General features: G+C 41.3%; 1 protein-coding gene across 2 annotated transcripts in view; it reads left to right on the top strand.

The window, feature by feature from the left end:
• The window catches only part of LOC119423890 (myosin phosphatase Rho interacting protein), a gene marked incomplete at its 3' end in the record, with an annotated part of 63,513 nt that extends 38,606 nt beyond the window's left edge, over positions 1-24,907 (top strand). Inside the window, 9 exon segments of one of the 2 annotated variants that reach the window (XM_037691315.1) lie at positions 1,738-1,875; positions 4,097-6,673; positions 16,203-16,350; positions 16,424-16,541; positions 21,313-21,472; positions 21,556-21,663; positions 21,745-21,831; positions 22,458-22,620; positions 24,822-24,907. In XM_037691315.1, coding sequence (XP_037547243.1) covers positions 1,738-1,875; positions 4,097-6,673; positions 16,203-16,350; positions 16,424-16,541; positions 21,313-21,472; positions 21,556-21,663; positions 21,745-21,831; positions 22,458-22,620; positions 24,822-24,907 — 3,585 coding nt within the window. 2 annotated transcript variants of the gene reach the window in all.
• Positions 24,908-27,200: the final 2,293 nt, after the last annotated feature.

Raw genomic sequence — 27,200 nt, forward strand, 5'->3', positions numbered from 1 at the left:
GAATTATGCAAAAAACTGCGACTTATAGGCCAGAAAATGCAGTACATGGCAGAGCAGCGGCTAGACGTGTTGCCAGATAGTCACAGGATCGTCTTCCAGCCTGGAGCCGGGCCTTTCAGGGTGGAGTTTGCATGTTCTCTTTGAGCTGCGTGGGTTTTCTCCGGGTACTCCAGTTTCCTCCCACAGACAAAAAAACATGCATGTTAGACTGATTGGTAACTCTAAATTATGCTCAAATAATATCTCAACGACAGCCCCAAATCTCAAATGAGTTGAAAGGATGTTCTGTGGACGCATTCTCATCTACCTGCCAGCTGCGCTCAAGTGCCTGATCACTGAGATCCTGGAACTAGAAGGAAACACGGCTCATGACAGTGGAAGGACAGGATCGCCCCTCGGCACCTACAGTTGTCTGTCCGCAGCAACGAGGAGCTCGGCAGACTGCTGGGAGGAGTGGCCATCGCTCTGGGAGTTCAGCCCAGCATTCGGGCGGTCCTACAGACCGGGGGAACCGAGAGGCCAGCCGAGTCTGTGTGGACGTATCGGACGGCATCTGCAGCCAGTTTCTTAGAATCCACTGTGGGATGGACCTTTACAAGAGATCCTTCCTGCCTACAGCCATCAGTATCTATAACATCTCTTAATGAAGCGAGGATAACGAGTTATAACAACAAATAATTTCCCTTTGGGATTAATAAAGTATTTTTGAATTGAATTGAACTGAATTGAATTGAAATTGTCTCTAGGTGAGAGTGAGAGAGTGAATGGTTGTTTGTCTGGTTTGTCTCTGTGTCCCTGTGATGGACTGGAGACCTGTCCGGGTGTCCCCCGCCTCTTGTACAGTGGCTGCTGGACATGGACACCAGCTCCCTGAGACAGTGGACAAGCGTGTAGAGAAGATGGATGTTGATCTAAAACACGTGGAAAGCAACACGTGCAGCTGAGAACAGAACTGCTTCTCAGACATGAAGGATCAAAAGCAACAGCTGAAGCTTACAGGAATATTTTATGAATCCATTCTTCGAACTAAAAATAAAAAGGTTAATTCTCACAGTTTAGCAGTTTTTATATAATAAAGTCTATCGATTCTGGAAGGAGTTGAAGTGTGTTTTAAGGAGGACTGTCGTTAAAAACATTTTAAGGAGTTACAGCTCTGGAGTCTGCAGCTATTCAAATGTTTGAATAACTGTATATTTTTATTTTTTCACTTAAAGCACTTGTCTCACAGTCTAATCCAAGAGTGTGTCTCATTTTAAAGTTTTCTTCTAGTCTTGTCAACTTCTCTGCAGTTAGAGAGGTGATGTTTATGACTCCTCTGTTGAATATTACAGAGCCTGGCTGTAAAAATGTGTCCAACTTTTCCTAAACCTGAGTAACGATGTGTTGTTGGTCGATCATGAAAACGTTTTACTGAGCTGAGGGAATGGATTTCTTTGCCCTCTGCTTTTTATTTCTGCACCTGGCACTTGCTGGGTTCTCTTACTGTTCTGACAACGCTCCAACACAATGATTTTTCCAACATGTCACCTCCTCGTTTTCTTCTTGGAAGGAAAGAAAATGTGCATTATGCAGCTGGCGTTGGCAACATGAGAAGTTCTCAAATCTGCAGGATGCTGAATACAACGGGCTGCTTTTTGTGTGAATTTGTCTTCTTGTTTAACTTTATGTACCTCCAGGCTCTGTCGTGTCGTTGTTTGTGATATGATGAGAATAAATGCAGCTTCTGCTGCTCCACAGATGGAGGAGCTGAAGTGTCAGTTAGCGAGCTGCCACCAGCAGCTGCTGGACTCGAACAAGCACAAGCAGGAGCTGGAGCTGCAGCTCAGGACGGCTCTGGAGCGGGAGCAGGACGTCCGGACCGGCTACATCTCCCCGGTGAGTCGTCACACCACAGTTGTTCCGCTGCAGGCAGGGAGTTGTGTTACACCTTCAGTAAATCCAAGTGGGAGCTCATTCTTAGCTGTTGACTAATTTCATTTCATTTTGTAACCTTCTTTGCATGTCGTGTTAATGAAACAAACTGACATTGAACAAGAGTCTGCAGGTGCCTCTGCATGAGTTCATTGCATGTGAGAAACTGAAGTCCTGTTGCTACATCGGCTTCTTCTAGAGGATAATCTCCTTCCTTTGGGCTAAATGTTGAACCTATCTGAACTCGTGCTGCTTATTACAGAAGTGATTGTGGACTCTAGAACTGTAGTTCTCGTTGCTAACGTGACCTGCTTAGGTTTTTATTTTTCTTTGCATGGAGCAGCTCTTCTACAGATGACCTTTCACTGCAGACAGGATCCTCTAAATGTAGCACTGGCTGTACGACACACAAACTGTTCCCGAGAGCTTAGATCCAAGTATTTAGGCACGTTGTTGTTTGATGAACACTTCCTTGGATCTTTAAGATTTATGACCCCAGAGGAGCTCATCTTTAATCTTTGCTCAACCATTTGCAAACCAGACTTTATTTAAAAACCCATAAACATGGAAACATCTCAGTGTTTGCAGGTTTTCAGAGCTGCTCTGGATGGTTCAGCCTCAAGAGTAAGGGATGCACCAATCCACTTTTTTCACTTCCGATCCGATACTGAAACTGACGAAAACAATAGGTTGACAACTTTGGTCAAACATGAAAAAATAAACTTCAACAAACATTTCAAATGGTTCAGGAATTCTAAATATAATGTAAAATAAATAATAAAGAAGCTGAAATAAAGAAACAACAGCTTCACTAGCTTGGTTGGCAGATATTTAAAATAAACAGCAATCAGCTTCTGTCCTTATGGATCAGTCACATTGTCACCAATAACCAATCAAGGATTTATTTTTTAAATCTATGCCAATACTGATGATCGGCTCGGTGCATCTCTACTCAGTAGTGTTCCAGCTGATCATTTAGTAGCAGCCCATTATCATTAGCTCTTTAGGCGCTCAGCTGAGGAGAAAATTAATCTGAGCCCACCCACACCTTGTAGTAAAGACAAGAAAACACAAATGTCATGCTACAAGTAGGAAAACATAAGACTAAACTAATATTACGCAGAATAAAATGTTTAAGTTTTTTCTGTTTGTTCTTGCCTTTCTTTAAATCTACTGATAGAAAATGAGAGTGTACAAAGAAAAGACAAACGTGAACATTTTATCTGACAATCCGGTCTGAACAGCTGATAAAAACATGTCAGGCCTAAACATTTGAATCTTCTCTCATAGTTTGACCATGTCACTTTAAATATTTACATTTTACCATTTAATATTAAGGGAAGCGCTTTAAAATATTTGTTCTTTTTCTCATCAAGTCATATTAATAATATTACCATTTATAATCACTGAAGTAAATACCTGTTGAATTGTAATGAGAAAACATAACCTCTGCTTGTTTTCTAATGATCTGCATGCTCATCAAACTGATTTTTGAATAGTTTTTGTGTATTTCATCCATTTGTTGTTGTTTTAACAGTTGTGTACACTTCTTGTATCATGGACGTATTCTGTGTTTGAGTTCATGCTCAGACGGCTCTACCAGAGAAAAGATGCTTAACTCCTGATACAGAGAAGATTTAAAAGTTAGGCAACTGCTGCAGTTTTATTTTATTCTTGGGTTTATCTAGTTTTTGTTGCCTCCATCTCGAAGATGAACCATTTCTTTAACTTGGCATTATTTTGGATTAAGTAAAAAGTTACTTGAATAATTCCATTATTCATTGGGCACCAAAATGTCCCGTGTTCTTTATAAAGACAATTTCACACATACAAAGTGTTTTATAGATTAAAAACTTTTAAAATGGATGTTTTTAGGACCTGATGTGCTTTTAATCTTTGAATTAACTGAAACTAATATTGCTTAACACATGAAATAACAATTAACTGTTTAATGTGCATGCTTGTCTGTGATTAACTAACCCTGGACATTTCATTTCTTTTTTCTTCACCCAGTTATTAGTTGGTAGACATTTTGACTTTTTTGATTTTCTGATGTTTTATGTTGTTGAAATGATAGTGTTTAATAGAAAATGACAGCAACAGTAGATAAAGCTTATAAAATTATGATCAGGCTTTGTGTCTCCCCTGCTGTATGTTAACCAACTGTCTGGTCCCCTTTTCCAAGCTGGAGCATCCTTTGGGTCTGGAGGCTGATGTGACGCCCCAGATGAAGAGGTCCGAACCGGTTAGTTCTCAAGCACAGAGTTTAACAAAGAAATACCAGGAGACCAAAGAGCTCCTGAAGCTGCAAGAGCTGAAAAAACGCAATATGCAGGCACAGCTTGGCCTCTCACTTTCTCACCTTCCCATCAAGGAGCCTAACATTTCTGAACCCCAAAAAACAGCCACGCTAGACGGCCCCTCTCCTGAATTAGTCCAAAAAACCGTTACCTTCTTGCTTCAGGACAGCTCAGAGGCAATCCAAGAGCTAGATCTGATAACCGATGAACCTCTGACTCTGATTGAGCTCAGCAAAGTGTTGAAACTACATAGCTGTAATCAGAATCCCACAGGAAAACATGAACTTCAGCAGCTTCTGGAAACCTGGAAGTGCCAGCAGGAGATGGAAAATGAAACACTGAAAAAGAGCCTAGCCAGAGCGGGAGAGAGCATACGGGAATATGAAGCCCGTCTTCTGACCATGGAGGATATGATGGGGAAAGTTCAGAAGCAAAGTTTGGAAAGCCTGACCAGCCCTTACGGTCCCCTGTCCACAATTGAAACGCATTCAGAGTCAAATGACGCCACTGTTGGATTGCTCTCTCAGAAGGTCAAGCTTCTAACAGGTGAAAACGGCGCACTGAAACAGCGATGTCAGGAGATAGTGAATCAGCTGACTGAGGCCGACAGAGAAATTGACCGACTTAAAGCCGAACTCGTCAGCCAACATGGCGGCAAACAGCATCATCTCGTTGTGGAGGAGCTGAAAAGACTAAAGGCTGAAGTGGCTGAAAATCAAGCTAATGCCATAGACCGGGAGTATTATGAGAGGGAACTAAATGAGAAGTCTTTAAGGCTCCATGAAGCCTTAGTTACTTTGGAGGAACTTGGCAACACCCTTAAAGACACTGAGAAAAAGCTGCAGCTGAAAGAGGCCACGCTCAGAGGTCTGGGCTTCCAGGGAGATTACGAGGACGAGGAGTTGCAGCTGGAGAAGGAACACCTCAGAGAGCTGCTTGAAGCCTCAAAAGCTAAGATTTCTGAAAGTGATGCAAGAGTTAAGTCTGCAGAGCAACGCTGTGTGGAGCTGGAGGCTAGAAACGACGAACTACTCACCTTAAATCAGGAAATCGAGAAAGTTGGCAGAGAGAAGCTGGCAGAGGTAGAAAATGAAGTAAAGAGACTACAAGAGAAGCTAGTATGGGATATTGGTCGTGGTAGTGAGAGTAAAGACGTAGAAGAGAAGCAAGGAGATGATGGAGATTTTAAGCACGTGGTAGATGAGTTTGAGATGAGGTCTGAGGCATTGGATAGAGTCGTAGAGGTATTAGTAAAGATAGACGTCAGTGTAGACAGAATGCTTGGTAATTTGAAAACCACTTTCTTTGGCTCTTCAAAAGAAGAGCTTGTTTGCGTGAGAGAGAAAGAGATGAGATCAGTGTTGGAGTGGGAGTTCTGGAACCAGCTGTTGAGCATTACTCAATTAAAATCTGATGAAAGCCGACAGATCAGGGAACTGGGTTTGGTGGAGCTTATAGCGTCACAGAGGAGCCTGATTCTCTTGAATAAGATGGTTTGTTCGCAGGGTGACGCGGAGAGTGAGACGGTGGTCCGTTTTGCAGCGATGTACAGCTGGCTCGATGATGAAACGAACGCTTTGATTCTTCAGCGCTTAACAGAATCATTGAAGGCAAAGTCTCACGATCTGAAGCAGATTGCTAACAGTCTGAAAACGAGCAAAAATGATACACTCCTGTCTTTGGCTCAAGCAAGCTTTGGTCCTGGGCGAGAGCAGAAACAGCCATCAGAATATCTTCTTGATTGTCTCAAGGAAGCATGCAGGCTATATGAGCTCATTAGGCTGAAAGTCCAGCATGAGAAAGAGCTGAAGCAGAATCAGCCACAAGAACAGATGGGGAGCACAAATTCTCCAAATTGCTCTGACTTGAAAGAAGTTGCGAGTGAGCTTCAGTCAGAACGGGAAGATCTACAGAGCCAGCTATCCGGGGCTTCTTTGAAAACGTCTGCAGAGCTCCAAACTTTGATTCAGATCGAAGGAGAGTCAGTAGACTCAGTGGGTGCAACCACTGAACTTCATGACATGGTGATCAGGCACAGGAAGGAGTTGCACGACGTCAAAGACTGCTACGAGCAGGAAGTCATAAAGTTGAGGCTGGAAATCACAAAAGCCAACGAGACACTTAAGTTTCAGTCAGACGAAAATATGAAAGAGATCGACTCACTGACAAATTGCCTGGAGATCCTAAAAACAAAGCACGAGAATGAAAAAAGAAGCCTTGTCGAGAGGTTTGATCAGGAGATGGAGGAGCTGAGGAGCATGATGAGTCCAGCTAACACCGAGAGGAACGGAACAAGTGAGACGTCGGATCATCCCTCAGCCCAAACGTCGACCCTCAGGGAGCGCATTCAGGAGCTGATGGTCCAAGTGTCAGTCCTGACCGAAGAGACGAGGCGACGGGAGCAGCAGGGGGACATGAACACCCTGCGGCTGAAATGCGAGAGAGACCTGGAAAACCTTAAGGTGGAAGCACTCCTTGTCCTTGCCGTCCTACCATCTGTGATGCCTTGTTTTCCTTTGACATTCCCAGACCCCCCATTTCCCCAGTCTAACTTTTACTCCTAATCCAATCCCCCTTGTTCTTGGTTTCGTAAACCACTTTACCTCTGTGTCGCATGGAAACTAACCACCTATAGGCTTTAGTGACCATTAATTCAACTTTAGTAGTGTTTGACATTCATCGCCTTCACATGTAGAACTTGGTGCAACGTATTAATAATATTAATAATAATTTATTTAAATGTAAGAGAAGCCTCCAGCTTCTTCTAGGCTTCATGATGACGTCTAGTCATCTTTATAACAAGTTCCAGTTATTCAAACATACCTGCATGTGAAAGGTCAGAACGAAACAATGAAAACTGATTGTTTCGTGTTGAACACTCAGTAAAGTGTGAACTGTTTAACTTGTTCGGACTCCGTGTTAAAATGTCTGTTCCCTTGGCTTTTCCTTACTAACATTGTAACTTAACGCCCCGCTCTCACTAAACGATGGAGAAAGTTTCAGTTCTTTGACAAAGACACTTCCTGGAGTTTTCTAAAATCCTGTAGCTGTATTTTAGAGCTGTCCACAGAAAATTAACTCGTCATAATTAGGGGTGCACTGATTGCAGTTTTCTGGCCGATAACCGATCTCTATAAAGCCTCATCTGCCGATTCCGATTTTGGCCGATACTGATTTTGTTTTATAAACGGCACTGTCAGGTGTAAGGTCACAATGCACTTTTAATTTTCCAATATGATTTTACTGAAAAACATACCCTTGAACAATATCCTAGAAACAATACAAACTTGTGGCCATGACGTAGTGCTCTGAAATATAAATGAAGTTCAGACAATTGCTAAAACTACAAAAAAATTGGTAAAATCAGTTTCTCATGCAAATACTGGGCTGGCCTATCTCCCAAAATTAAGGAAATCTGGGCTGATAAATCGGCCGAGCGATAAATCGGCCCAAAGATTTATCGGTGCACCCCTAGTCATAATAATTATTACCTTTGTTGTGAATCGGCTTGATATAAGATAAGCTGAAATAAACTGAGGTTAATTTTGATCCAGTGGACGATGCAGACAACTGAGCCACTGGGCTGGTTTGCTGAAATGGCTATCAAGCTGAATTATTGATTTTGTCAAAGAACTGGTCACTTTGTCTTGTTTATTTATACTTTTTCTCACGTACCCTTTGAAGGTTTTTGACAAAATGTTTTTACAGCAGGCTGTTTTTGATACAAACAAGTATTTTAATCACTCTGTCTCAACTCTTGAAAAGAAATTTAAATTGAAGTCCTCTTATGGCTGGACGCAAAGTGGTACATGGGAAAGTGTTTTAAAGTAACTGACCTGGTTAGTAGGTTTGAAATTGTTTTTGTGGAGTTTTATCTATTTTAATTTTTTTATCTTAACAAATTTGATTAAAGTGCCTGCATACAGTGGTGCTTGAAAACAGTGCTGCTTGAAAGTTTGTGAACTCTTTATAATTTTCCATATTTCTGCATCAGTCTGACCTAAAACATCATCAGATTTTCACACAAGTCCTAAAAGTAGACGAAGAGAACCCAGTTAAAGAAATGAGACAAAAATATTATACTTGGTCATTTACAAATCGGATTCCAAAAAAGTTGGGACACTAAACAAATTGTGAATAAAAACTGAATGCAATGATGTGGAGATGGCAAATGTCAATATTTTATTAGTAATATAACATAGATGACAGATCAAAAGTTTAATCTGAGCAAATGTAACATTTTAAAGGAAAAATATGTTGATTCAAAATTTCACAGTGTCAACAAATCCCAAAAAAGTCGGGACAAGTAGCAATAAGTGGCTGGAAAAAGGAAATTGATCATATAACGAACAGCTGGAAGACCAATTAACACTAATTAGGTCAATTGAAACATGATTGGGTATAAAAAGAGCTTCTCAGAGTGTCAGTGTCTCTCAGAAGCCAAGATTGTAAGAGGATCACCAATTCCACCATTGTTGCGCAGAAAGATAGTGCAGCAATACCAGAATGGTGTTACCCAGCGTAAAATAGCAAAGACTTTTAAGTTATCATCATCAACCGTGCATAACATCATCAAAAGATTCAGAGAATCTGGAACAATCGCTGTGCGTAAGGGTCAAGGCCGTAAAACTCTACTGGATGCTCGTGATCTCTGGGCCCTTAAACGTCACTGCACCTCAAACAGGAATGCCACTGTCAAGGAAATAACAGAATGGGCTCAGGAATACTTCCAGAAAGCATTGTCAGTGAACACAATCCACCGTGCCATCCGCCGTTGCCAGCTGAAACTCTACAGTGCAAAGAGGAAGCCATTTCTAAGCAAGCTCCACAAGCTCAGACGTTTGCACTGGGCCAGGGGTCATTTAAAATGGAGTGTGGCAAAATGGAAGACAGTTCTGTGGTCAGATGAGTCACAATTTGAAGTTCTTTATGGAACACTGGGACGCCATGTCATCCGGACCAGAGAGGACAAGGATAGCCCAAGTTGTTATCAACGCTCCGTTCAGAAGCCTACATCACTGATGGTATGGGGTTGCATGAGCGCTTGTGGCATGGGCAGCTTGCATGTCTGGAAAGGCACCATTAATGCAGAGAACTATGTTCAGGTTCTAGAACAACATATGCTCCCATCTAGACGTTATCTCCTTCAGGGAAGACCCTGCATTTTTCAACACGATAATGCCAGACCACATTCTGCAGCAATCACAACATCATGGCTACGTAGGAGAAGGATCCGGGTACTGAAATGGCCAGCCTGCAGTCCAGATCTTTCACCTATAGAGAATATTTGGCGCATCATAAAGAGGAAGGTGCGACAAAGAAGGCCCAAGACGATCGAACAGTTAGAGGCCTGTATTAGACATGAATGGGAGAGCATTCCTATTTCTAAACTTGAGAAACTGGTCTCCTCTGTCCCCAGACATCTGTTGAGTGTTGTAAGAAGAAGGGGGGATGCCACACAGTGGTATAAATGGACTTGTCCCAACTTTTTTGGGATTTGTTGACACCATGAAATTTGAAAACAACAGATTTTTCCCTTAAAATGATACATTCTCTCAGTTTAAACTTTTGATCTGTGATTTGTGTTCTATTCTGAATAAAATATTAGATGTTGGCACCTCTGCATCATTGCATTCAGTTTTTATTCAAAATTTGTTTAGTGTCCCAACTTTTTTGGAATCCGGTTTGTATTTATTGAGAAAAATGATACAATATTACATATTTGTGATGGTAAAAGTATGTGTTCAGTATCTGGTGTGACCTCCCTGTGCAGTAATAACTGCAACTAAACCTTTCTGGTAACTTCTGATCAGTTCTGCTTGACTTGGAGGAATTTTAGTCCATTCCTCTGTACAGAACAACTTCAACTCTGGATGTTGGTGGTTTCCTCACATTAACTGCTGCTTCAGGTCCTTCCATAACATCTGGATTGGATTAAGATCAGGAGTTTGACTTGACCATTCTAAACATGAACTTTATTCTTCTTGAACCAAGCTTTGGTAGAACATCTTGTGTGTTGAGGGTCATTGTGTCGCTGCATGACTCACCTTCTCTTAAGATTCAGTTCACGGACAGATGTTCTGACATTTTCCTTTAGAATTCTCTGATATAATTCAGAATTCATTGTTCCATCATTGATGGCAAGTCGTCCTGGCCCAGATGCAGCAAAACAGTCCCAAACCATGATACTACCACCACCATGTTTCACAGATGGGATCAGGTTCTTATGCAGGAATGCAGTTTTACTTTCTCCAAACAGAACACTTTTCATTTAAACCAAAACGTTCTCATCCGTCCACAAAACATTCTTCCAACAGTCTTCTGTTGTGTCCACGTGATCTTTATCAAACTGCAGATGAGCAGCCATGTTCTTTTAGGAGACCAGTGGTTTCTCCTTCAACCCTGCCATGAACCATTGTTGTTCAGTGTTCTCCTGATGGTGGACTCATGAACATCAACATTAATGTGAGAGAGACCTTCAGTTGTTAGAAGTTACCCTGGGGTCCTTTGTGACCTCACAGACTAATACACACCTTGTTCTTGACGTGATGTTTGTTGGTCCACCACTCCTGGGGAGGGAACAATGGTCTTGAATTCTGGTTGACTGTGGATCGGTGGAGTCCAAACTCTTCAGAGATGGTTTGTAACATTTTCCAGCCTGATGAGCATCAACAACTCTTTTTGTGAGCTCCTCAGAAATCTCCTTTGTTCCTGCCATGATCCACTTCCACAAACATGTTGAGAAGATCAGACTTTGATAGATCCTGTTCTTTAAATCAAACAGGGTGTCCACTCACACCTGATCATCATCCCATGGATTGAAAACACCTGACTCTAATTTTACCTTCAAATTAACTGATAATCCTAGAGGTTCACATACTTTTACCATCACAAATATGTAATATTGGATCAATTTCCTCAATAAATAAATGACCAAGTTTAATATTTTAGTCTCATTTGTTTAACTGGGTTCTCTTTATCTACTTTTAGGACTTGTGTGAAAATCTGAGGATGCTTTAGGTCAGACTGATGCAGAAATATAGCAAAATATAAAGAGTTCACAAACTTTTAAGCAGCACTTTACCTTTCTTCCATATTCATTCCTGTTCCTATTCTCAGCCCTAAATCTCTTTAGGACTTGTGTCTTAAACAATAATAAACATTAGTTTGTTTTCTCAGTCATCCAGGTATATAACAACAAAAAAGGTTGAATCATGTCATCTGGACAAAAAAAAAAAAAAAAACGAAGTCCAGATGACATGATTCAACCTTTTTTGTTAATAATAAACATTAGTTGCTTTAAATGTTTTAAGAAGTTTAGAAACCGTAACAGACTTGAGTTTTATTTCTAGAGCACATAAGCACATTCTTTACCAGCTGTTGAGGAAAAATCAGACACAAATTTATTTTTGTCCACGCCACTCGTACATTTATTTATTTTAGGTGCAGCCAATAAACACAATTTTTTTTCTGACAAAATTAAAAAACTTATTTTTATTTTGTCAGAATCTTTTTTTAACTGCTCTCATAACCTCACAGTAAGTTTAATAAACTCGTGTTCCTTTGGGGGAAAATCAGCCACATTAAAATACTGATAAACATATTTTAATCTCATTTACCACGCACCATCCATCCATCATCCATCCACCTGTCCATCCATCCAATATTCCACCCTTCCATCCCTCTATCATGCATTCATCCATCCACGAATCCACCTATCCATCATCCATTCATTCATCCATCAAATCATCCATCCATCCACCCATCCATCCATCATTCATTTTTTCATCCATCATCCATCAAATCATCCATCCATCCATCCATGTATCCACCCATCCATGCATCCATCATCAATCCATCCATCTATCCATGCATCCACCTGTCCATAATCCACTCATTCATCCATCAAATCATCCATCCAGCCATCCATCCATCACCAATCCATTCATACATCTACCCATCCATCCACCCGTTCATCCATCATCCATTCATTCATCCATCATCAATCCATCCATGCATCCACCCGCACATCAAATCTGTCTGTCGGCCCGCCTGCCTGCTCGTGAGCCCACACAGGGACACCTGGACAGGTCTCCAGTCCATCACGGGGACACAAAGAGACAAACAACCATTCACTCTCACTCTCACCTAGAGACAATTTAGAGTTCTCAATCAGTTTAACATGCATGTTTTTGGTCTGTGGGCAAAAACTGGAGTACCCGGAGAAAATCCACGCAGCACAGAGGGAACATGCAAACTCCACCCAGAAAGACTCCCGGCCGGGATTCAGTCCGGCGACCTTCTCGTTAAGAGAAGGCAGCTCTACCAGCTGAGTCACCATTTTGCTCATATTTTTAATATCATTCAAAAATTCATTCCTCTCAGTACTGTTTTTTTTTCCTTTTAACTCTATACTTTCAATTTTTATATTTGCTCACTGAGGTGCTTCTTGGCTTTTATATTTGAGAGCCTCTTTAAATATTTAATGAGATGGACTTCAACTCAGCCTAGAAGCAGTACCTTCTATTGGCTGTTGCTGCAGAGTCCCACCTCTCGTCTCGTCCAACAATTGTTTTGGATGTTAACACTTGTAATGTTCACAAGTAAACATTTAGTCTGAAAAAGCTGTTTCACATTCAACATGACTGTCGTTGGTTAATGACGTCATTAGAGGGTGCACCGAGCTCCCACAGCTCGTTTATATATCCGGGTCAGTTAAAGTGAAAAGCAAATCATACAATGGAGTTATCAGAGAGTCAGTTTTTTATTTGTCCAACAATAAAATATAAAAGAGAAACAGTCATAACATCTAAGGTATGAACTAAGAAAAACATTAATTAAAAATACACTAAGCACAAAAACAATATGCTGAACAGCAGCACAAACATGAGTCTGTGTGAGCAGATGAGCACGAATGCACACTGCAACATGAAACAGATCAGCAGCAACGTGAAACAGATCAACAGCAACGTGAAACAGATCAACAGCAACATGAAACAGATCAGCACAACATGAAACAGATCAGCACAACATGAAACAGATCAGCACAACATGAAACAGATCAGCAGCAACATGATGTGATTTTTCACAGTGATTGTTCTGGTTAGGGATTCATGAGTCTAACAGCCTCAGGGTAGAAGCTGTTCCTCAGTCTAGTGGTTCTACACTTAATGCTCCTCAACCTCCTTCCTGAGGGGAGCAGGGCAAAAAGTGTGTGCTGGGTGAGTGGGGTCCTTCATGATGCAGGTGGCTCTCTTCCTGCATCTGGAGGTGTAGATGTCTGTGATGGTGGGGAGGCTGATTCCAACAGATTTCTGTGCAGCCTTCACCACTCTCTGCAAAGCTTTTCTTTCTGCAGCTGTGCAGCCTCCATGCCACACGTTGATGCTGGAGCACAGGATGCTCTCCACTGCACACCTGTAGAAGGAGGTGAGGACTGAGCTTCCCAGACCAGCTCGCCTCAGCCGTCTGAGGAAGTAGAGTCTCTGGTGAGCTTTCTTGATCAGGCTGGTGGTGTTGTTGCTCCAGCTGAGGTTGTTATTCAGGTGTACACCCAAGTACTTGTAGCTGGAGACCACTTCCACCACAGATCCTCTTATGTTCAGGGGGGTGTAGGTGTGTTTGTTCCTTCTGAAGTGCACAACCATCTCCTTCATCTTCTTCACATTGATGTGAAGGTTATTCTCTTTGCACCAGCTCTCACAAACAAACATAGCTTTTTCCCCCTCATAAAATAAATATTTTGTCCGAACAAAATTAATAAAAAAGAAATGTCAAGATTGTTTTTTTCACAAAGGCCCTTAAAGGGTTAATGTAAAAATTCATTTAAATCATATTTTATTTCAGGCTGACATTTAGTAGTACCTCGTTTATTACAGGGGATCCGCACCCTGAAGCCCCAAAAGTGGAAAAACTGTGAAGTAGGAATTGTAGTACAAGTAAAAAGTAGTAGTTTATTTTATTTAGTTATATATACACACACACACACACACATACATGAGGCATTTTAAATCCTTCCCACACTCTTGCAATATTCTAAATGTTTCTAAATTCTTAACGATTTAAAAGAGCACAGAATGTCATGATTTAATCTTCCTGCCACGCCCACTTCTCCGCTGCAGAGTGGAGATTCTGACATGCTGCAGGAGGAAGCTTCTCCTGCAGCTGTGGGCTGCACACAGGTGCAGCAGGTGCTAAATAATTTAAAATGTTTTATTTTAAATAAAAATTCCTTGCCGATCATGCGGCTCATCCATCAATCAGCCAATTGTGTGTCATGTCCAACCTTACTTTGAAAAACCGCAATAGAGCGAGTCCGCAAAAACGAAGTAGCGAGGGACTACAGTAGTTCTAAAAGAAAGACTCGTTATTGTGGAAGAAATTCTTAAAAATCATATTTTAAGCAGGTAGATAAGGTGGTCAATTTTCCCTGTAAGGAACATGAAAGGTCATAAACGACAATACAATAATTAAAACAACAGAAATGGACTAAAGTGTTTTACAACAAACTTTAAAATGCATGAGTGTAGAACATGAAGTGAAATAAAGTGCAGAAACGCATCACATCGTGCTCGAGTCCAAACTCCAGAAACAAAGAGCCTGAAGCCGAGGTTTAAGACTCGACAGTGTCAGTCGTTCAAACATGAAGAGGCACATTATTCCATATGTCTGGAGCTAGTCGTAACTTTCTTTAAGTGTAAATGTTGGAACTTGTTGGTAGAGCAGAGAGTTTGTATCCATATTCAGATCAAATGTGAAGGACGCAAACGATGCATTTTGTTGGAACAGAATACAGCTGAGAAAGAAAAATAAGTATTCGTTTCAAATTTCATTTGTCAAAGCTCCTCAGGCTGACGTCAGAGCAGGAAGTTTACACTTATTCCCTGTTGGTGGGGGAGGGGGGCCTCACCCTGTAAAAAGAGAATGTTATTCCTGTTAAAACACACCGGACCTCCATTTCCTCTGTGCGCAGGCCAGAACACAGCCTCTGAGGGAGCGGTCCGGTCAGCTGCAGTGAAGACAGGCAGGGAGTGAGACTGTTCAGAGAGGCTGATACAGAAAACAAACGCTGTTTTAACTTTTCATACTGAGATGATGGTTTGACCTCTCTCTCTGACTGGGTGTCCCACATGCTCACTTTTTTCATGAAGCTCATAACTGTAAGCTGATATCTCATAAAAAGACTTCACTAAAAGATGGACAATGGTTTGCAAACGAGCTGCAGAATCACTTTATTTCCTGTCACTTTGGATGTGAAGAGGAAGTGGCAGCTGTTGCCTGCCAGCATAGATTCATCAGATTTAACCATCCTTATTACCGTTATATACTATTTTATTAGTGTTCTATTAGAATTATATTAATGTTTGCTCGTTCTACGGGTTTTCTCACAACTTTTGATTATCTACTCCTGCTGTGGAAATCCCATAGAAACAAATAAAAATCTGCACATCCAACACCTGAGTCCATCAGGAAGTGTTTCAGCAGCTCTACATCGTATAACAAAAATGGATAGTGCAACAAATTTCCTCTTAGATCATAAAAACAGTGTGAGACATCAGCAGACCTGACGGCATCATTCAAAGTTTAAACAGATCAGACTGAACGGCCATTTTGACATCTTACAGATTTTACAGTCACACGTCCACTTCATGGTTTTTAAACATTTTAACACAAATTGTTCATCTTAAAGGTGCCACATGACCGTAGCAACATCATCTTATTTCCATTAGTTTCACTCTTCTTAAGCTGTTCATTCATAAAAACATGCACATCTTGTCAGCTGTGATAATGACAAAGTATAAGTCCCAAATTATTGTCAATGAAAGTTGATACTTGTTGGAGTTTTAGCAGCATTAGCACCCTTAAATAGTTTAACTCGTCTAAAATGATCCTTGTTGGCTTAGCCTGGGCTCGATGACTTCTTCTTTGTCTTAGCTGAGCAGGAGAATTTGCTGACGAGGCGTAAACTCACAGCTGCTTGTTCTTCTTTAGGCCACCTGTGAGCGGGGCTTCGCCGCCATGGAGGAGTCCCACCAGAAGGTGATCGAAGAGCTGCAGAGAAAACACCAGAGGGAGCTGGAGAACCTGCAGGAGGAGAAGGAGCGGCTGCTGGAAGAGGAAACGGCCGCCACCATCGCAGGTGCACCACCTGCCTAATGTTAGTCCATGAAGCAGGTGTGAAGACGTTAATTCAACGTTTTGTCTCTGCTCAGCTATTGAAGCCATGAAGAACGCCCACCGCACAGAGCTGGAGAAGGAGTTGGAGAAGGTTCGCAAGGTCAGCAGCAACACGGAGAACGCAGATATCGAGGAGATCCGGAAACAGCATGAGTGAGTTCTGCTCTCTGCTCCGCCGGGTCAGCATCACAGAAATCCAAACGTCCAGAATATTCTGTTTTAAAACACAAAACTGACGAGTCATCATGACGCTGTGTCCGATAATCCATCTGCTTTGATTCTGAAGTACAAATATTACTATTAACTTCAAGTTCAAGTAGGTTTTATTATCATTCGCAACACATGTGGTACATGAGGTGGAACGAAATTGTGTAGGATCTAAGATATGAACTAAGAAATACGCTAAGCACTAATCGTGCAAAACAATACGGCGTAACAACAGCAGCACAAACATGAGTCTGTGTGAGCAGATGGGTACCAATGAATACAGCAGCATTAAATAATCAGCAGTATGAGATCAGCAGCACAAATTAAAGTGGCATTATATTGTTTTTTTTCTGGTTAAGGATTCATGAGTCTAACAGCCTCAGGGTAGAAGCTGTTCCTCAGTCTAGTGGTTCTACACTTAATGCTCCTCAACCTCCTCCCTGAGGGGAGCGGGGCAAAAAGTGTGTGCTGGGTGAGTGGGGTCCTTCATGATGCAGGTGGCCCTCTTCCTGCATATTTTTCTATTAATAACTGAACGTTATAAATCAGAACGCTGGTTCTGTCATATCCGATGTTCAGACTCAGAATCATCTCATGGTGATGTCATGTCAGCTAATGCAGTGAACCTGCATTGAGAAGGCTTCCTGAAGAATGCAGGAGTTGAAGCCAGGCTGAAAAATGTTGCATCATTAAACTCTTTTCTGCACGTTGAATCTTTGCAGAAACGAGTTTGAGATTTGCAGAACGAGGCTGAACAGATTACAAAAATCTGAAACTAGCAAAACGGAAAAAAATGAAAAGAAAAAGCTGAAATTAGCAAAACGGAAAAAAATGAAAAGAAAAAGCTGAAATTAGCAACAACAAAAAGTAGCTGAAAATGTTAAACTAAAAATCCAACAATTTCCAGTCAAGTCATCTGGACAGTTGCTTTTTTTGCTGAAATGTTTCACCTTCCATCCAGAAGGCTTCATCAATCAAGGAAACACAACACAAAACTGATTGGAGTAAGCTGTTGGGGGAACAAAGTGGAACAAACCAGTTTTGTTGGTGCTAAGAGGGTGTCTGTCGACGAGGAAGAGGGCTGGCCCAAGAGGAGGGGGCGTGTCAAAGACACCATCTTAGCACCAACATAACTGGTTTGTTCCACTTTGGAGGAAGCTGTTGGGGGAACAACCAGTTTTGTGTTGTTTCCTTGACTGATGAAGCCTTCTGGATGGAAGGTGAAACGTTTCAGCACAAAAAAAAGAAACTGTCCAGGTGACCTGACTGAAAATTGTTGGATTGTATACCTGGATTATTGAGCATGGACCTTTTTGGTTAAACTAAAAAGCTGACATCCTGATGCATGCTCAATAATCCAGGTAGAAAAATCTAAAAATGTTCAATCTGGTCCTCTGGACATAAAAAAAAAAAATCTAGATACGCTTCATCCGAAAGACTTCCTCAGTCTGAGGTGCTGTATTCAGCTCAGTCTCTTAAATGGCACCTAAAAAGCTGACATATCAGAAAGAAAAGTGCAGTTGGAGGTTTTAAAGAGCACAAAGATGTGAAGAAGGTTCCAGCAGCTCTGGGGATCAGAGGAAACCTGGAAATGACCAACATTTTTCACACACAGGGAAACTCTGAATGTGTTTCTGAGATCTGAATGTTTTAAAGCGGTTGATTCTGCCTCTGCAGTGACCCGTTTCATAACTCGTAACGAGCTTTAATCACTCGCTGCTGCAGGAAATCCTTCGCCCGCTAACTTCTGAGCCCTTTGTGTGACTGAAATATCCTGGAATTTAGGATTTACTCTGGAAATTATTTTTTCCTTGAAATGCTGAGAACCCTGGAAGAGAGCTCCATTCAGTTTCAGTTTTTAGACAAAACGTGGTCGAAGAAGCCAAATATTTCAAAAAGTGAAAATATGACGAATAAGAAAATCCCTGCAGGAACGTCCTGAACGAGCCGAACGTTTTGATTCATGAATTGTTGAAATAGATCAAACATGTCTCAACGAGTTACGTGCTGGAAACATACAGAAGACAACATGGTGAGAAGTGTGTGAATGATTCAGAAACATGACGAGCACTAAAGTAAAAGTACTAGCTGCTCAGATTAGCAGTGCTTTGATGTTTCCTGCTTTGCGAAGCGTAATGCTAACATCCAGTCGTGATGATGGTCAAACCTCTTTATGTCACTGATGGACGCGCCAACTACCAGTTCATAAAGAGTGATGGGTTCTGTTCAGCAAACGTGAACTGAAGGAGTTCCTCTTCTGGTAGCCCCGCTGTGAGTCTTTCAGCTGATAGCTCGCACAAACTGAAGGAGGAGAGATGGATGAAAACGTGCATGTGACCCATGAGATCCTCCAACGTTAATTACAGGACAAAATGTAAGACAGGAAACAAAACGTTTGTTACTCTAAACAGACCTGTTTCCAAACTTGATCTGCTCTTTTAAAACAAAATAATTTGGATTATTGGAGTTAATACTTCCCTTTTTCCCAGATTATGTTAAAAATGAGTTTTTGACAGAACCCAGCTCTGGAGCAGCAGCCATCTTACGTAGAGGAGAGGATCTAAAATAATGTCGGGGAATTTTGGTCAAGGTTTATGGATGTTTTTCATCATGGCTGAGGATGGTAACTGCCCATGAACCATGTGTTGGAGTTAGCTGAGAGAGCTGGGTGAGGCTGCTGGTGCAGCTGTTGCTCCAAGGTCCTCTCCGAGTCTGTGAGCTAGATCAGGTATGAATACGAGTTTCACACGCTGCCCAAGGCAGATTCTCCTGACTGAGCACCATGCGTGTAACTTCCTGTTGTGATGATCTGGCCTTGCACATTAAAAACGATTAAAAATCTTCTCGTGTCGTCGAGCATGACTTCTTTGATGAACAGAGGATATTTTAATCCAACAAAATAAAATCGTCATAGTGTTTTCTCCTGTGTTTCCTACACACTCAAATCACAATTACCAAATAATCTGTTTTTATTTTTGACTCTTTGAACACCGTCTGCCCTCTGCTCCGTGTGGACGTGAGCTTCAGCCAAACAAGACCAAATCTCTGCTCTTCAGAACTTTCTGAACAAACGAAGTGGTACCAGAACTTTTCTCTCATAAAGGTTGTCCGGGGAATTTATGTAAAGGTCACGGATGTTTTCACCTACTACTGTTAATGTAGAACCACATGTGTGAGGTCAATAGAGTCTTTTTGTCTACTCGGAGAGGAGCCTGTAGGTGTCTGATGAACGGCCTGCAGATAACTTAACTTCTGATACCTCCAAATCTGTGAGCTGTGAGGCAGAGGTCGTCTCGACCTTGCTTGGTCTGATAACAGGTATTAAAGCTTTCCCCAACTATTTGTCCATGGGCAGACCTTGTGACTGGAGCTTCAATGTAACATCTGCATAAGTCCTCAGAGTGGCTTATTTGAGTAAAGAGATGATGAAAGGATTAGGGACGCACGATATTATCGGCATGTATCGGTATCTGCTGATATTAGCGTTAAAGTTCAATATCGGACATCGCTCATTCCATAAAAATAACTCACCGATATAAAAGACGCTGTTTTTGTACGACAACCCAGTGACAAGGATGCCTGCAGTGCCAGAACAACGTGATGGCGTCATGCGCACCTACCTGATCTCACAGCGGAGAGGAAAATTCAAAATGTCGGCCGTGTGGAAGTTTTTTTTTCTGTTGAGGATGTTGGATTCTGAAGATTTTTGTCTACGATGAGCCTCGCTACATCGTCCCCAGTCAGAGATATTTTTCCAACGTAGCCTTACCAGAGTTACAAGCTGTCATATCTGATGTCATTGAGAAGCTAATATCTGATAGCACGACTTGTTGGGTGAGTTTTACCACAGACATTTGGACGTCGTGTTAGCCCCGTTAGCATGATTAGTCTTACGGCACAATGGATAGACAAAAACTTTGAACTTAAAAAGTCTGTCCTTCATGCACAAGAGTGCAGAGGATCTCACACTGCAGCTAGGAACCTGGAACAAACCTCCACAAGTGAGACAGCATCGAAGGTGACTAATACTAATAAATAACACTTAACACTTTTCATTTAATATAAGTTAAAGTGCTCTGCATATCATACGGCTGTTACTGAATATATGTCACCAGCTCTTACAACTGTTGCACAATTTTTGTAGCAAATAAGCCTAAATAAGAGGACTATGTTTTAACAAAGGAAAGTATATTAAAAAAATATCTGCATCGGTTATCAGCCAAATAAGTTTTAACATATCATCATATCATCGGATATCGGCCAAAAATCCAATATCGCGCATCCCTAGAAAGGATATTTGTTTTATCCAACAAAGGTTCACACACGAAAGAAAAACAAGCTGTTGAAAATGATCCTTTTTGTCCAGTTGATCCTAAAATATTATTTACAGCAAATGTTTAGCAGAGATCAAAAACCAAAAAAACTCCATGCTCAATTTATTTAGTAGAGATCCTTGAGCTCCGTTAGTTTCAGTCCAGAGCGTGAATCTTCAGAATGAGACTGAGGTGAGGGTTTGTGTCGATTCTGTCAGATTCTCTAATATAAAAATACTTTGTGCTGATGAGTGCACGTCTCACACATGACTCGACAGTACGAGCGTGGAGTCGTTGCGTCCTTCAGCGCTCAGAAACCTCACATGGCAAGTTTATCACAGCAGTGAGGTCACGTGACGGAAGTTTCTGTCTGTTTCTTATCGTGGCGCTGCGTTGTGTTTCAGTGAGGAGGTGTGCTCCTTCCAGAGGGAAATCGAGGTGCTGTCCGAGCAGTACTCCCAGAAGTGCCTGGAAAACGCCCACCTGGCTCAGGCGCTGGAGGCCGAGAGGCAGGCCCTCAGGCAGTGTCAGCGAGAGAACCAGGAGCTCAACGCACACAACCAGGTGCACATCAGTTACACACCTAAAACCACTGTGAACAATCGACTATAAGTCTGTTCCAAGCTGCTGCTTTGTGACACGTTCAGGAGCTGAACAACCGTCTGGCAGCAGAAATCACCAAGATGCGCTCCATGACATGCGAGGACGGAGACCCCAACGCTGTGATGCAGGGAAAAGAGCTGTACGAGTTGGAGGTAAGGTCATGAAAGCTTTCTGTGAGAAGACAAAACCAGCTGTTCCCCTCAGGAACTGTTTCAGCATCTTGTTCTCCTCAGGTGATGCTGAGGGTGAAGGAGTCTGAGGTCCAGTACCTGAAGCAGGAGATCAACTCCCTGAAGGAGGAGCTCCAGGCCGCTCAAAGAGTAAATGTTGATTCTCTTGTCCCTGACAGGACTTCAGGGCCCTGCATGCTCCATCTGAAGGGGACAACTCGGCTCTCCTTCATGTAGCTGTGGGACAAAAATGATGTCATTTTGTTCTCAGAGTAGCTCCGCCCCTTCTCCACACGAGGCCTGAGCTGAACTTTCTCACAAGTGTCTCACGGACTGTGTGATTGGTCAGAGGTCTGTGCACGTGCTCGTCAATGTGGAAAGTTGAAAGAGTTGTACATTCAGCTGCACGACTCTTTAAACTCACTGAATTAGTCAAATGGTCAAAAATTCACGGATGGAGATCGTGCACGTGTCGTGCACACATTATGCACAGAGGAGTCTGTCTCCTGAACAGTGTGGCGCGCTCTTCATGATGGTGGCTGCAGGGACGAGTGGAGACTGACAGGAAGAGACCACCTGTTCAGTGACTTTACTGCAGCAGGGGGCGGGGCTTCCCGGGAGCTCTGCGTCTGTCTCGTGGACGCTGAAAGGTGTGAGAGAAAACAAATGAGATGCGAGCGCTCGTCGACTGCACGGCTTCAGATGGAGTATGCCGGGCGACATTCATGTGAGAATGTTTCCCTCGTGTCTTAACTCGCCCGACGATGTATTTTCAGGACAAGAAGTACGCGACAGATAAGTACAAAGACATCTACACGGAGCTGAGCATCGTCAAGGCCAAGGCGGAGCGGGACGTTGGCCGGCTCAGAGAGCAGCTGCAGGAGGCTCAGGAGGCGCTCGGGCAGCCGGCGCTGGACGACGTGGACCGAGGAGGATACGGTACAGTTCAAACCTCCAGCCCCTCAAAGGGATATTCCAACCATTTTACAGGCTGTGCATAAGTTATGACCTGTCCTCGGACCGAGGGCTCGTTTATAATAAATTCATATTTCTGCTGGAATCAGTGGCTCATGTCAACTAAAGCTTTATTTGTAAACAAAATTATTTTCAAATACATAAAATCATACAATTCATCAGAATTCAAAATAAAACTAGATAAAAACTGCAGCAAGAGCAGAATAATAAAAGTGTTAAAACAGAAAATAAACAGTTCATTCTGGTTAAAACTGGGTAACGTGCCACAATTTATACTGAGCTGCAGGGCAGTGAAGGCTTTATGGACAAATCATGAGATTTTCCTTTCCAGGAACATCCAGAGCGGAGAACGAATGTAAAGGTTTAAATAATGGAGACTGAAGGAACTTCAGGGAAATTTAGAAACCTGAAGTTGTTTGAAGGCATTCAAGCTTTTTGACCAGTTTGTCCATCTTGTAAAGGCTCCAGTTTTCATAGAAGTTCCCATAAATGTTACTATTGAATTGTTCATATTGTTTTCCTTTTAACATTTAGGAGCTATTTCAGCAGAAAATTAAGTGTATTTGGTTGTTTCACCTCAGGCTGAATTTAATGTGAACACTTTATTTAGAAACTGAGCATGTAAAGGTGTATGAAACAATGTTTACATGAATAGTTCATACATTTTGGAGCTTGGAGTCATTTGAAATTGGCAGCAAAAACTTAAACTTACACCAAACTGAGAAAAAGCCTATCTGCAACAGGTAAGATATCATCCTACATAACTAATACAAGTCCAGTCAAATTTATTTGTAAAGCACATTTAAAAACAGCAGCTGTTACCAATGAGCTGAACAATAAAAATCAATGGCAGTAATTTAAAGAAAAAAATAAAATGAATTAAAAGCATCAAAAGAAAAACAAACACAAAACAATCAAATAAATCAAATCACACTGTGTTAAATGTCAATGAATGTGGGTGTTTTTAAGAGTTTTAAAAACAGGAAGTGAAGTGGTCTGTCTACTGTTGAGGGGCAGATTGTTCCCAAGTTTAGGGCCAATGACTGAAAAAGCTTCATCCTGGTTTTAGGTACAACCAAAAGCAGCTGGTCAGATGATCTCAACACCCGAGAAGGAACATGTGGTTGAAGTAGGTCAGAGAGATATGAAGTTGCAAGGCCATTTAGGCACTTAAAGGTCAACAGGAGAATTTAAAAATCTATTCTGATACGTATAAGGAGCCAGTGAAGGGAGGACAAAACTTGTGAAATGTGCTCAAACCTACGAGTTCCTGTTAAAAGCCGAGCTGCAGCATTTTGGACAAGCTGGAGATGTGAAAGGGAGACCTGATTGATCCCAACATAAAGAGCGTTACAGTACTCTAGCTGGGTTGTAATGAAGGAATGGACTATTTTGTCAAGGTCAGATCTGGTCAACACTGACTTAAACTTAGCTATCTGCCTTAACTGGAAGAAACATTTCTGTGGAACAGAGATAATCTGTTTATTAGTCTTAAAGTCAGAGTCTAAAACCATCCTGACATTTGTAACAGATTGCTTAAGATATGTCCAAGTCCTCTGGACGGTTTATTTTTGTTGAAACGTTTCGTCTGGCTCCTCAGACTTACGAAGTCTTTTGCATGAAAGTCGAAATGTTTCAACAAAAAGAAACGGTCTAACCTGACTTCACTTTGTTGGATTTTTCTACCTGGATTATTGAGCATGGACTTTGATATGCTTAAGAAATGGCTCAAGAGAGTCCAGGCTTACTGGAACAGACAGCAGCAAAGCTAGGGCTAAACACAATAACTACAGTTTTATGATCATTAAAATTTAAAAATTTGAAGCCATCCATGCCTTAATGTCATCAAGACATTTTAACAGAGAGCGAATGGAGCAGGAACTACTGGGTTTTAAGGGCAGATAAATCCAAAACATTAGCAGAGCAGTGAAAAGAAAGACCATCAGGATAGACCCCAAAGGGAGCAGATACAATGAAAACAGAAAGGATCCTAGATTCAAGCCCTGTGGAACCTCACATTAGAGAGACGCTGAACCAGATAATATATTAATATTAACAACTACAGAAGTTCACTTCAAAATGGCCAGAATATCCCTTTAATCCACAACTTTCTTGTAGCTTTAACTGAGTCTTGTGGTTGAGAGGGATTTATTTTTTCCTAACAGATATTATGAAGTCTAAAAGCAACCCAGACATCCTCAAGATGGCCGCCGCTGCAGCCAAACGCTCAGAGCGCACACTGAGATCAAAGGTAGGTGGAAACAAAGGAAAACATGTCGGTGCGTGTAGTAAGAAGCAGCAATACACTGAAACTCTTTCCAGAACTTTGCTGCCCTCTACAGGCCTCAGGCAGAGGTGCATGTGTTAGTGCACGCCTGCAGCTGCCTTTGATTCATGTTGTGAATCCATGTGAGCTGCAGTCTTGGGCTTTTGTTTGAAATAAAACACTGCAGCAGTCTAACACACAGCCACTGGTGTGTGTGTGTGTTCTTTCTCCCCCCCTTGTGTCTTCAGTCTGTGAATCGAGACATGCCCTGGGACAATTAGGGCAGCTGAAGATTTGTAGTCCTCCTTCTCCTTTAGGTAACGCAAACATCTCACACCCTGCTGTCCGTCATTACAAACATTAGCATGCATGCACACACAGTTTGTGCTGATGTGTGTGACTTCTCACAGGGTGTGTAACTCTTCCTCAAACATAAAACTGCACTCCATAGTTATTTTGACACTCGTGTGGAAGTTTGCTCAAAGGCTGTAGAAGTGCCAATCAGAGTTGTGTAAAACCGCTAGAGGGCGCTCTGCTCGTCCTGCACATTGTTTACGTCTTTGACATCATGGAGAAGCTACGGCGTCTAAAGCTACTCACAGCCGACAAAACAACTGTTTAACAGCAAACACAACTGGATCTGTGTCACAAATTACTTTTTCTATTATTAATGTTTAATGTTAGTTTCGTACAACAGTAGTGTAAAGCAGCTCAATGTTATAGAAGGAAAATCTATTGAATATAGATCTAAACAAGACCTGAAGTCAGTCAATAATCAGGGATTTCAAGACTTTTAGCTACTTTTTCACTTTTTGGTACTTTTTTGTGTACCCTTATTGCATGCTTTTTTGTATTTTCTTCTTCTTGTTGTTGTTTTAGCGAGTCAAATCAGTTCTCGTCATGCTAAGCATTTCATTGTACTGTTAACCTTGTGTTCACCTTAAATTAAACAAAAACAGCTACATTATAAAGTGATGTAAATAACTAAAAACAGGAACATGTCTGTTGGTTTATGCCATGAACTTATTAAAGCCATTTAACATTTTATTTTATTTTATTAAATTATTAATTCATTTAAAAGAAGCAAAAATAAAACAAATTCATTAAAAAAGAAAATATTGAATCAAAAGAGTGCAGAAAGGAGAAAAATTCTTATATCTACCCCTTATTTAAAAATATATATGTAACTTTAAACAATCACTTACCAGATTTAACTTTTTTGGATTTTTCTACCTGGATTATTGAGCATGCATCAGGAATCACTTAAATTAATCACTTTAATATCCACTTAAAAACTAGGAATAAAAAAAAGCATGTTTTGTGTTAGCAGAATTTAATTCTAACTTTAAAACTTATCCAACATTAATAAAACTTACCTCAAGTTGTCTTTTTGGACATGCATGCATATATTTGTCCAAATTGTACTTGAGAGGAGATTATTACAGCCTCATAAAATCAATGATGATCATGATATCGGAAAGAGATCGGTATCGGTTGATATACAGATTTAGGGATCGGATCGGAAGTAAAAAAAAAAAAAAAAAGTGGATCAGTGCATCCCTAATTTATATATATTTTAAGGCTTTAGAAACCCTTTCGACACTCTTGCTAAACTCTTAAACCCAAGTCATTTTAACAACATGCGTACAGTACTGTATATGTAGCTACTAGGCCTGGGCGATATGGACCAAAATTACTATCCCGATATTTTAAGATGAATGGCGATATACAGTGTATATATCAATATTTTTTTCTTTCCATAAAGTAGTAACAAAATATATTTGAGTCAAAGTTTTGTCCCAATAGTCACACAGGAACATTTATTAACAAATAGCTGTAACTGTGCAAAATAAATATCTAAAAATTAAACCATTTACATACCGGTACATTAAATAATACCTGTAATCCTCTTCAGCTGCGCCGACATCATGACATTAATAAGCATGTGCGAAACTGCAGCTGCAGCTCTGACTGTTGACTTCAGCCTTCTTCCCTGAAACAAACCACGCTACAAAACTCATGTTGCCGTGCTGTGCTTTATGAGAGGAACAAAGAGAGGTAGCGCCACATTAATAAAACAATGGCTTACATCGCTAAAGACACGGTCCCAGTCTCAACTGTGGAACAAGACTACTAATAACTAGGGGGGAAAAAACTAGTTAGAAGCTGGGTGTGGGGTGGATCTGTTGAATCTTTAGTTAGAAGCTGGGTGTGGGGTGGATCTGTTGAATCTTTAGTTAGAAGCTGGGTGTGGGGTGGATCTGTTGAATCTTTAGTT

This window comes from Nematolebias whitei, chromosome 17, assembly GCF_014905685.2.
Source record: "Nematolebias whitei isolate Nwh7 chromosome 17, NemWhi1, whole genome shotgun sequence".
NCBI classification, from domain to species: Eukaryota; Metazoa; Chordata; class Actinopteri; order Cyprinodontiformes; family Rivulidae; genus Nematolebias; species Nematolebias whitei.